This window comes from Sinocyclocheilus grahami, unplaced genomic scaffold (genome assembly GCF_001515645.1).
Source record: "Sinocyclocheilus grahami isolate Dianchi unplaced genomic scaffold, SAMN03320097.WGS_v1.1 scaffold263.1, whole genome shotgun sequence".
NCBI lineage: Eukaryota > Metazoa > Chordata > Actinopteri > Cypriniformes > Cyprinidae > Sinocyclocheilus > Sinocyclocheilus grahami.
In genome coordinates this window covers 385,313-398,263 of record NW_015505442.1, presented here as the reverse complement: position 1 = coordinate 398,263, position 12,951 = coordinate 385,313, and the positions used below count along the sequence as shown (strand labels likewise).

At 35.7% G+C, this 12,951-nt stretch overlaps 2 protein-coding genes across 3 annotated transcripts in view; both read left to right on the top strand.

Annotated features, from left to right (window-relative positions):
* The window catches only part of LOC107599273 (uncharacterized), a 40,636-nt gene extending 35,496 nt beyond the window's left edge, over positions 1–5,140 (top strand). The window contains exon 4 of the mRNA XM_016290819.1: positions 4,901–5,140. Coding sequence (XP_016146305.1) covers positions 4,901–5,140 — 240 coding nt within the window. The remainder of the gene's footprint in view (positions 1–4,900) is intronic.
* Positions 5,070–12,951, top strand: part of pde1cb (phosphodiesterase 1C, calmodulin-dependent b) — a 42,215-nt gene continuing 34,333 nt past the window's right edge. For both annotated transcript variants that reach the window (XM_016290777.1, XM_016290776.1), the window contains exons 1-2: positions 5,070–5,337; positions 9,281–9,307. In XM_016290777.1, coding sequence (XP_016146263.1) covers positions 5,237–5,337; positions 9,281–9,307 — 128 coding nt within the window. In that variant the 5' untranslated portion in view covers positions 5,070–5,236. The remainder of the gene's footprint in view (positions 5,338–9,280; positions 9,308–12,951) is intronic.

Sequence of the window (12,951 nt, the reverse complement as noted above, 5' to 3'; positions counted from 1 at the left end):
CGCCCACTGCCAGAAAAAGGACGCCCCCAGTTGCCACCAGAGGGAACCCCAGATCTGGGCAGTGGCACGGGCACTCCGCCCCTTTGTAGGTAACGGAGTCTGGTCCGCAACTCCGAGATGGTCATACCCCCGCAATGGGAGCATGAGTCATCCACGAAAGCCACCTCAGCGTGCTTCATGCCCAGGCACGAGAGGCAGCGATCGTGACCCTCACCCAGCGCCAGGTAACGACCGCATCCAAAACACGTATATACGCTGTCTATAGCAAGACCCACATCGTCTTTACAAAGACGTAACGTCAAGTTTGACACACAACGTCGTCTTTAAAAAGACACACCTGAAATTGCTCTTTTAGGGGAAAAAGCTATTTTAGCGTGCTGAGGCGCACAGGGGAGATGATCATCTGCAACACAAACAGGGGGTAGTGCAGCCTGATGTGTGCAACCCACTCGACACGGGAAACCACCACCGCTGAAGCGCCGTCCGCCAACACGAAGAGCTCTCTAAGAGCGTGCTGAACTCGTTCAGTCTTCTTTTCTCAGTAGAGTAGTCAGGAGCAGAACAATGTGATCGCTCGGCTCCGAAGCGAAAAGCTGAATATGCGCTGCATCTGCTGCCTACTTATACTCACGCTGTGATCAGCAGCAGCTGGATGCAATAATCGCATGCCAATGTGCATTGGCTTGTTTAGTTTACACTCTAAGTAGATTGGTCCCTCTAAGCGAGATCCCAATTTCCCAATTTCGTCGGTCATCCGACGTGACGTCGAGAGTTACCGACTGAAAGGGAACTTCAGTTACTCCTACTGGTAGATTATGTAACAACACCATTATGGCGACAAAAAGTGTCTTTCTCAAGTATCTGTGTGATCTAACAAAATGAAAATTTTTGGTAGATATATGTGTGACCCTGGACCACAAAACCAGTCTTAAGTCGCTGGGGTATATTTTTAGCAATAGCCAAAAAACATTGTATGGTTCAAAATTATCTATTTTTCTTTTATGCCAAAAATCATTAGGATATTAAGCAAATATCATGTTCCATGAAGATATTTCGTAAATTTATTACCGTAAATATATCAAAACTTAATTTTTGATTAGCAATATGCATTGCTAAGAGCTTCATTTGGACAACTTTAAAGGCGATTTTCTCAGTATTTTTTGCACCCTCAGATTCCAGATTTTCAAATAGTTGTATCTCGGGCCAAATATCCTATCCTAACAAACCATACATCAACGGAAAGCTTATTTATTCAGCTTTCAGATGATGTATAAATCTCAATTTTAAAAAATGTACCCTTATGACTGGTTTTGTGGTCCAGGGTCACATATTATATTATAGTAAATGTTTTACCAGTGACAGATTTTTGGTTACGCTTCTTCTCAGTATTGCATGGCTGAAATCTACGGCACTAACCTGCTGCTGTGTCTCGGCTTTCAATAACAGCTGTCCCTGAATGTCTCCCTGGAGAAAAAACATTTCCAGCTTGAGGAATTAGATTTCTACATTAGTCCCAGGCCGGTCAGCCCAGCTTTCAGCCTTATTGGATTTTCGGGGTGTTCAGGAAACTCCATTATATAATGGCCCCATTGTGCGAAGCAGATGGAAAAATACAAAAGCACAAGAAACAAAGGAGGGATAAACTTAATCAATTGATTTTTGACAAGAGCAGTGTAAGGTAACATAAGCGAACTACAGCATGGTGTCACGACTCTGGAGGGGTTCAGTATGTTTTTATTCAGATAAATATGCTAATAAAAACAGTATTTATAGAGCATTGCATGCTTTTGAAATAAACATCAAAGCCAAACTGTTGGGAAGCAATGAAACCATGTATATTCTTAGCATTTTTTATGTTCTTAGCAGTTGATGAATGAATTTGAATTTGATTTTTGAATTTGATTTTGTTGTCTTTTGTAAAACTGTATGGATTGACAGGTAACATAGTCGACAGCTTTGCCACTTTGACTAATAATTTCAATGGCAGGCCTTGTCTGGCCAACCAAATGTTATCTTCTTGATCAGATTAACCTCAAATGTTAATATTAATTTCAATTAAAAGCATAAAAATATTGCAAACCATAACAATACCCAACATAGTTGGCGGTTAATATACTCCTTGACAATAGGTCATTGGAGATCAAATATAGAAATGGTTTCGTGATAAGCCATTTTTTAGTCTTCATTAGTTTTTTTTAAAGAAGTGTTTGTTTAGTAACAAACAGTGTAGGGCAAGTTACTTTGAAAATGTAATCAAATTACTGATTACTCCTTTTAAAAGTAATCACGTTAATGTTCTGATTACTTTATTTCAAAAGTAATTAGTAATTAGTTACATTACTAGTTACGTTACTTTTTTCTCCATGAAATTTATGAAATCACAGCATACATGCTCCCGATAAATATTTGTTATTAAAGCATCAACATTCACAGAACACTTATTTTTAACTAAAGCAAGCGGCTGCTGCATGCATGGTTTGTCATGGCAGAATACCAGCAAAGAGCGCTGCATTTATAATCTCTAAAAGACATCTCAGTTCATTGCAATCTCACAAATCTCTGTTATAACACAATAAATATATGCATAATAAATCTTTCATAATGTCTACAATTCGTGTGTTATAATAAGAGGATTCGTGAGCACGCAAATTTCAGCACTGCATTGCTCAACGCTGCCGCACACGTGTTATAGCCTAAATAGAAACTCTGCATACGCTTGCACCTGTTAATCGTTTATATTTTATAGTAGTTCATGTAGCTTTTGTGCAATAGATGAATAACAATTTATTTGTTTTAGATATTTTATGTTTAGATATTTCTATTTTGCGGGAGTCCCGTGAATCATTTTATTGCACACACACGAGCATCTACCCGCCCGCACCAGCACTCGCCTATCTTGTCCCGTGCCGCACTCTGTTGTGTCAGGTCTCGCGGGAGCAGGTCTCTAATCCACTGGCACTTGACTCGACAGTGCGTGTGCTACATCCTTTTTATAATCTCCAGATTATAAAACACTGCATTCTGTCAGCAATGTAACGCGTCAGTAACGTATAGAGACCTCAGCTTGTAACTATACTCTAATTACTATTTTGAAAATTATAACACATTAAATTACTCAAATTACAGTAACACGTTACTAGTTGACAGAATTTGTTGACATCATAATTGGACATAAAATGTACACTTAATTACAATACAGTATATCCAATCTGTAGTGTCACATGATCCATCAGAAATCATTCTAATGTGCTGATTTGCTGTTCAAGATTTTTTATTTTTTATTATTATTATCAAAGTTGAAAGCAGTTGTGCTACTTAATATTTTTGTGGAAACCATGACACTTTTTTTTCAGGATTCTTTGATGAATAGAAAGTTCAAAAGAAAAGCATTTATTTGAAATATAAATCTTTTGTAACATTATACATTTCTTTACTACCACTTCTGATCAATTTAATGCATCCTTGCTGAATAAATTAATTTATTTCAAATAAATAAATAAATAAAAATAATAAACTTAAACTTAAACCTACATTATTACTTAAATTCCAATAATGCTCAGCTCCTAGAAAATAAATTGATAATGCCCATTTATAGACTCAGCTCCTTTATTCTCCAGAAGTCATGAATTTGTTCACTGTGAAGTCTCCGGATCGTAAAGACGAATCTGTTTATCGTCCGCGAGTCCTGAAAGAAAGATTGAGCAATCATTGGGTCATTTGGTAAATGGAAGTGAAGAATAGAGCAGTGTGTGTGAATGACAGTATCTGACAGTAGGGTGGCACTTTCATCTAACAGGCATATAATCTCACTCTGCTCTTCAGCTGCAGGCTGATTGGCCTCTTCATCTCTCTAGTCACAGTTTGTGTCTTTAACTCCTTTCTATTTCTCCTTTTCCTCCTCACCTCCTCTGTCACCCCATCTATTCCCTTTCCAGCATAATAAGCCACCTAAATGTTATTGCATAGCGACTATTTCATTGCCTAGGGGTGTCTTTTTCACATCAACTTGCAGTTTGCACGGCTGTTAATCGTTTACAATTTTTTTTAAAAATAGTTTTTAAGTAATCATGCTAGATGAGCATCTTTTTGACCATTGCAACATGTCTTCTTGTTGTTTTTTTAGCATCTCACACCATAAGCACCGCATTTTAAGATGCTTTTTTCTGGTTCGAAATGTCATATGCATGTACATTCTTTTGCATTTGGTCTATTTTTTTTAATGTAAGAACTATGACTTTCACACCAATCCATGAAAAAAAACTCTGATGGCAAACAAACCAAAAGCTCTAGTTTGAAGGTCTCAATTATTTTGCATTTATGAGCTATAATTACTCACTTACGAGTATACAAATTCATGTGGACACTGGATAGTGTATCTCAGATCATTCAGTCTGGGATGAATTTGAGAAATATTTGAGTTCATATTGAGATCTCTGAGTTTTGATTGCAGACTTGGGTATCTTGGCAAATCTGAGCACATTTTAAAACCTTGTTGACATCCTAGGAGGCATTATTTTAGTTGATCATTACACACTATTGAGACACTGTTATAGTTTTTATTATTTTTTATATTTTTAGTTTTAGTACATTAAACTGAATGCAAATTAGAAATGTTGCCTGGGCAACTAGCTGAAATAAAATAAGTTTGTGTAAATAAAATATGTTTTTTAATATATTTAATTTTATTTCAGATAATGTTTATTTAATTTTAAGCAACACAAATATATTTTTATGGTTTTAGTTTTAGTTAACTTTAATAACCCTGGAGATTATAGGGTTTTTTTTCTCATGGGACTCAAACAAAAGCTTCTGTTTGCTGTTTGTTTAATCTCATTGCTGTCTAGGAGAAACAATTGAGATATTAAAGAGATGTCAATTGTGATTTGTCCTATGGGAAGAGATCCAGTTTGTCACTATTGATCACACTGCCATCACTGCTAGAGGCTTCAGTCACGCTCAACTCCTCCCACCAACACTCATGAAATCAGGAGTTTGCCTTAATCTGGGCTGCGCTGTATTTCTGAGAGCGAAAGAGAGAGAGAGAGAGAGATCGTACTGCAGTACCGTCACACACTCCTGTGCTCAGACCAGAGTGGAGCACGAGGGACAGGAGGAGGAGCAGGAGGAGAAAACAGGGTGATGATGACTGCAGCGTCCCGACCACAGCTCAACTGAAGAGGGGAATCTGTCTCTCCTCTGCTCTGGCTCTGGGATTAAGTTTTCCCGTCTTGGCATCATGGAGTCTCCCACCAGAGAGATCGAGGAGTTTGAAAGCACGTCGCTCAAGTACTTACAGCCCGACCAGATCGAGAAAATCTGGCTCCGACTGCGGGGACTGTGAGTATGAGCTTTTCAACAGGTTTTCTTGTGTTTTGTGTGCGCGTGTCTGTGTGTGTGTGTGTGTGTGTGTGTGTGTGAGAGAGAGAGAGAGAGAGAGAGAGAGTGTGTGTGTCCATCTAAGAGATTGACAAACATCCTGAATCTCATGTAAACATGTCAAATTCACTTTTCACCCAAAAATAAAAAGGAAAAAATAAGAAATTATAATCAGAATAAACCGTAAACCCTGTTTTAGGACTATTTTTGCATAGTGATCATAATTTTTTAAAATGAAAATTAAGCTTTTTTTGTTAATTCTCCTTACTGAAAGTCACTTTTGGACACCTACTGGATTTGGATGGACAAATACTGTAAAAATATATTTAAAATAATAAAATAAAAAATATATATAATTTTAAAATGTATTACTTTTTGGGTTGTAGTAATGAGAATTATTATTATAATTTTTTTTTTCAATTGTCATAAAAATGTCCCTATGCAAAAAGTCTTGATGTTTTTTATTTTTATTTTTTCTTTCTATGTGTGTGTGTGTGTGTGTGTGTGTGTGTGTGTGTGTGAAATATGACTTTAAACGGTTCTCGATGGATGCACCTAAAATGTTTGTTTTTTTTTTTTTAAAGAAAAAAAGAAAATAGTTTTAAATTCAAAAAACAAATATTCACAAATATTATTCAATAAATTACAGTAACTGTTCCATGGAAAGGTGTTTTTTTTATTGTGATTTTATTCACACTTCAGTGAGGTCAATTCACAGAGACCTGGTGACTTTTTATTAATATGTTTCAAATACTTCTCAAATATATATTAAACAGCTCCATCATCTGTAGACAAACGCATTTCTTCGATGTCAATCAGTTTTTCTCTCTGGCTGTTATTGGGCGGCTGGAGAAAAAGTCTCTATATTGTCCTAGAACTCAGTGAATGAAATGCAATTTCCTCACTACGGGTGAAGAAGAAAAGATGAGCGAGAGAAGGTGAAAGAAAAAGCGAATGAAAGCAAGAAAGAGATGAAAGGGAAGGGCTGGTTTGTGACCTCTCATATTTTCTCCCTTCACACAGTAGAATAGTAACTTTCCTCTGTTAACGATGAGTTTGATAAGTTTTTGTGTGTGTATTGAGTCTGTTAAAGTCCACATGAAATCAAATTGACCCTATTTAGTTTTTAAATACATAGTTCTGGTCTTATTGTAAGTGATTCATTAGTGCACGACACGTTAATCCAAAAAGGAAAATGTCTGTCTTCATAATCTTTTATCCAAACATAATAACTTGCTCCTCCTCTAAAATTACTTTCCTTTGTTGTCTGACATCAACAAGAACTCTTGGTAACACTAGCATATTGGCTATTTATTAGTACTTATAAAGCACATATTCTGCATGACCATATTCTACATCCCTAATGCCTAAATTTAACAACTACCTTACTAAGCAGTAATTAGGAGTTTAAGGTTTAAAGTTGGAATTTAATAGTTAATTAATAGCGAGAATTGAACCTTAAAATAAAGTGTGACCGAACTCTTTTATTTCAACTCCTTCGCCTCCTTCCACCTGCCATATAGAGGCACTTTGCAAAATCCAATCAATTGATTATGGATAAAATTAAGTCTCTCCCATCTTTATTTTTCTCGTTAAATAAATAACATATTTATCTTAAACATACATCAGAGTCATATTACAGAAGTAAAATAGATTTTATGTTAATTTGGGCTTTCTAACTAATAAAATAATAATGTAAACAATAAAATAATGAAAATTAAAAAGCATTTTTGAGACATAGTGATTTGGATGGACAAATACTATTAAAAAATGGTAATAAGATAATTAAAAGTAAAAACTAAAATTGTAAAATAAAACTAAAAACTTTTTTACGTTATAGTATGAAGATTCTTTTTTTTGGGTAATTTCTTAATTGTAATGAAAATCTCACCATGCACCATTTCAATCAATTCCTTATGAATAAACATATTTTCCTCTTAAATGCACGTCAGAGGTTAGAGTCAGAATGGTTCACTAAAAATTAAAAGATATACACACTCAAATCCATGTATGCCTTCTGTGGAACATAAAAAGAGAATATTGAGAATTTTGCAGAATATCCAAGCTGTTTGTTTCTTTATAAAGTTAGTAGAAAGTAACCAGGGCCTGTCAAGCTCCAAAAACACCAAAAAGCGCATGCACACATTTATTTGTGTTCCACAAAAGTAATGACAGATCATTATATTTGTGGGTGAACTATTCCTTTAAGAACTTTGTTGTTCTCTCTAATGGAGAGCCAAAAACAAGTGCATTTTTTGCCAATATTGTGTTAGTCCCTTCACTGGGTTTGGATTATTTCCCGTCACAGGATGTCAGGCGGGTTCACAGGATGTTAAGCTGTTTTGCTGTGTTTTGGGCATGTTGAAGCAGCTGTATATGTGGATGTTAAAGGGGTCATATGATGCGATTTCAATTTTTCCTTTCTCTTTGGAGTGTTGCAAGCTCTTGGTGCATAAAGAAGATCTGTAAAGTTGCAAAGACTAAAGTCTCAAATCCAAAGAGATATTCTTTATAAAAGTTAAGAGTCAACCACGCCTACCTAAAACGGCTCGTTCTAACACGCCCCCACATGTCTATGTCCCGATGTGGAAATATTAGCATAACGCCGCCCAAATGTTCACGCAAAGAAAGTAGGCGTAACTTTTATTCTCGCTGTAGTATTGTTGCTGTCGCCGCCATGTCGTGAAGGCACTGTGTGCTTCGATGTGAAAGCGAAACTATGTCTGCATTTGTGTCAGCTGGCCTTCCAAAAGAGGACGATATCCACTTCGTCATTCCTAGAGCTGATCCATGCTGGTCGCTGAGGAAATACATCAATTTTGATGTCCAGCCCGTGGTCGTCACATGTGGTTGCCGCAAGCCCTCCGGCTGCCACTCACTCTAGCCCACCGTGTGTGACGGCGTGTGTTTCTTTGTGAAAGCGAAACTACTTTGTTTGGTCTTCCAAAAGAGGACAATATCCGCTTCGTCATGCCTAGAGCTGATCTTTAAAGGGTACTGCAGTGGGTAAATGTGACCGCATCAGCGTTTAATCTCACAGAAAGCCTCAAACACACACAGCTGTCGTGAGTGTGTGCGCATTCGTGGACATGATTTTGCACGTGCCCTTGTGTGCATACAACATCTTAATGGTGTGAAGCAGCACTCATTATTGTGTTTGGGGACTTTAGAAAGAAAAGGGAGAACGTAAGAAGGAGTTTCCTTTTCTAAGGAGTAATTTCAGGAACCAGTGTAGGCTCATGGCAGGAATGAGTAATGATTGGGCTGCTGTGAATTTTCCTGTGCGTTGACTAATTGCTTCACCATCCTTGTGTTGTTAATGGGCTTTATGGAGAGACATACGTATATGAGATGTCAGCGACACACTGTAAAAACATACCAGATGAAGCAATGCTTTAAACAGCCTGTATGAAAAGTTGATTGAATGCCTTAATTGAATTCAGTTAGATTCATGTCAAAAAGAAAAAAGATTTGACTGTATATCAATCAGGTAAACAGTAAGAGATTATTTTATTTTATTTTCAGAAAAGGCATGCGTTTGCATGTGTTATATGTGGAGAACTTTAAGTAATTTTTCAAAAGTGGAAGCAAAAATGTTTTGCAACTTGCAGGGCCATAAAAACAACCTGAAAAATGAATGACAAAATAATATAACTTGCAAAATATGTAATAATAATAATCATAATAATACAGTTTGTTTATGAATATTAAGTAATATTAATATTTATGCTACAGTTAAAATAAATACATTAGACCATGAAACAGCAGGGGTTAAATAGACTCTCTCTCTCTCTCTCTCTCTCTGTGTCTGTGTTTGTGTTATTATTATTTATGAAATAAATCCAATATAATTATGCACAGTAGCCAAATACAAGTTTTTAACATGGTGTTCGTTTTGTTACAGGAGGAAGTACAAGAAAACATCTCAGAGGTAAGGCAGAGAAGATCTGAGGTGTGCTGAACTCATTATCATCCACTGTGAAAACCTCTTTCAGCAATAAATATGATTTCTCTAATATTTGTGTTTCATGTATGTATTAGCCAGATTCAGTAACATTCACTGGAAAAATCCAGCTAAAACCATCTGAAGGTAGCTGGTCCAACCTGGTGTAGGTGGATGACCTCCCTTCTAATGGTCAGCCTGTTTTTTTCTTCTTTTTTTTCTTTATTGGAATGGCTCCATGAAGAACCTTTAACATCCATGGAACATTTCCATTCCACAAAAAGGTTCCAGAAACATGCATTAAGAAAATAAATGGAGTCTGTTATGACTTCCTGTTGTCTTCAAGTGGGTTTAAACTGGATTTTCTAGCAGGGGCTGGTATAAAAATGATGTAGTATGACTAGAAACACGTATTGCAAATGGGCTCAATTTTGACTTCCTGTTGATTTTTTTAAATGGGTTTTTCCAGGAGTAGCTAATATAAGAAATTTGTCATAGTTTTTTAATAAATTCCCATAAGAAGTGCTGGCACGTGATTCTGGAGTAAGCTTGTGGTGGAGTAGAGTTACTTACTGTTTTTTGGAACATAGTAGATGGTTTGCTGCTGGTCTAAAGTGTCTACCAGTACTAACCAGCATAAACAAGATAATTTAAGCCAAGTTAGTAGACCGGCAGTTCACATAGACTAGCTTGGACCAGCTAGAAACCAGTTCCACGAATGCGCACACACTCACGACAGCTGTGCATGTTTGAGGCTTTCTGTGAGATTAAACGCTGATGCGGTCACATTTACCCACTGCAGTACCCTTTAAAGGGGTCATATGATGTTGCTAAAAAGAACAATATTTGGTGTATTTGGTGTAATGAAATGTGTTTATGCGGTTTAAGGTTAAAAAAACACATTATTTTCCACATACTGTACATTATTGTTTCTCCTCTATGCCCCGCCTTTCTGAAACACGTCGATTTTTACAAAGCTCATCGGTCTGAAAAGCGAGGTGTGCTCTGATTGGCCAGCTATCCAGTGCATTGTGATTGGCCGAATACCTCAACCAGTGGCATTTATATCTCATAATTCTGCATTTATATCACAAATTTGAGTTCATATTCCACAATTCTGCATTTATATCTCACAATTCTGCATTTATATCTCACAATAAATGCAGAATTGCGAGACATAAATGTAGAATCGCTAGACATAAATGCAGAATTGCGAGATATAAATGCAGAATTGCGAGATATAAATGCAGAATTGCGAGATATAAATGCAGAATTATGAGATATAAATGCAGAATTGTGAGATATAAATGCAGAATTGTGAGATATAAATGCAGAATTATGAGATATAAATGCAGAATTATGAGATAACTGCAGAATTGTGGGATATGAATTCAGATTTGTGAGATAAGTGCAGAATTGCAAGATATAAATGCAGAATTGTGAGATATAAACTCATATTTGCAAGATATAAATTCAGAATTGCAAGATATAAATGCAGAATTGTGAGATATATACTCAGAATAAAGGCAATAATTATGAGATAAAAAGTCGCAATCAGAATTGCAAGATGTAAACTTGGAATTGTGAGAAAGTAAGTCTGAATTCTGAGTTTATCTCATGCAATCCTGACTTTTTTTCTGGTTGAATTGTGCGATACAAACTAGAACTAGATAGAACTAAACTAGTCACAATTACAGAAACAAGCTTCAATCATAACAACTGCCTGGACATGATTATAGAGTAAGCCTGTGATTGAGTAGAGTTACCTTGTGCATTTATCAGAATTACATAGCAACACAAACCATAGAAAACGTGGCGACAGCACGCAGCGTTTGTATGCAGTATGTGGTGCTCTGCATTGCCAAAAACATCTGTTGAAACACATGCACTTCGGCCTGCGCTGAGCACTTTGCAATTATGAGTGAGAAGAGGTGGGTAGACAATAACAGAGAAAGAAAGATGTCAGGAGAGCCGATGCTGAAACGTAACGTAAAAGAGAGCGAATGAGAGAAACACACAGAGAGAGAGCGAGAGATGGTTAAGTCGGGTCTAATATTAGAGCGAGAGTGGGTTTAAATGGGGAGGGCTCAGCCGAGACTTTCCTCCGCTAACAGAGGGAGGGATGACTTCCTGTGCAGCTCCTCTATGATTGACAGCTCAATGGGAGTCTGGGTAATTATGGCAGGCTAATTGGCTGCAGAGCATTCTGGGACTCTGTCATTACAGACGCAACAGGACAGTTACAAACATGTGTGTGAGAGCATTCACACAGACACACATACTGTATAGTACATGAAGAAAGACTTGAGGATCTTTCCTTAATTTTCATATTAAATGAACTGAGCCGTTATTATCAATGTAACTTTTAGTATTTCTGTTCAGTTAAATTAATTACAATTAGAATATGCAGTTCAAAAGGCGATAAGAATTCATTTTTTAAAACAAATAAATACTTTCATTCAGCAAGGATGCATTAAATTGATCAAAAGTGACATTTATAATGTTACAAAATATTTCTATATTCTTTTGAACTTTCTATTTATCAAAGAATCTAAAAAAAAAAGTATTGCGATTTCCACAAAAATATGAAGCAGCATAGCTGTTTTCAACACTGACAATAATCAGAAATGTTTCTTGAGCAGCAAATCAGCATAATAGAATGATTTCTGAAGGATCATGTGACACTGAAGACTGGAGGAATGCTGGAGAAAATTCAGCTTTGCATCACAGGAATAAATTACATTTTTAAATATATTCACAAAGAAAACGGTTATTTTAAACTGTAATAATATTTCACAATATTACAGTTTTTATTGTATTTTTTATCAAATAAATGCAGCCTTGGTGAGCACAAGTCACTTCTTTCGCATACATTAAATAATAAATTATATAAAGTAAAAACATTTAAATATAAATAGATATTTAAAATGTAAAACATTATCTTTAAATTAATTAATTTAAAATATATATGTATAGACAACAACTAATTAGTGATTGTTGTAAGAGAATGTTAATGTAAAGACAGTTAAATAAAAAATACATTATATGATATGTAAATTATATAAAATAAAAAATTTAAATATATATATATTTCAAATTTTAAATATATATTTATGAATATTTTATATAAATATAATAAAAATACATAATATAATAAATACAATTAAAATATTAGGTGAATAAAGTTCAGGCGACAATCATAGAAATAATTGGATTGCCAGTGTTTCACATGCATAGATAGTTCACTGCTTTATATGATAGTTTTATGGTGCTTTTATGGAGCCTGTTTGGACATTGTATGCTTTCAATAATTGGAAAAAAGAACAACACAAGGCTAAATAATTTGACACAAGTTTCATTTTTAGGTGAACTATCTCTTTAAGAAGCTCTTTCTCCATGTAATTTATTAACATTCTCCTGTGTTATCTTATGTTATGGTATGTTAAGTTATTCAGACCAGTTTTTAGAAATCATACAGAAAAGTTCTACAGCATATGCAGTTCATCTCAAAAGTTATTGAGCTGTACTTTTTCGGCCCTATATTTTAATCCAAATTTCTGAATGTTGTTGGAGACCTCCTACTGTGGCAGAAGGTCTAAGAGCTCTTGCACCTGGAGATGGCTCCTTTGAGT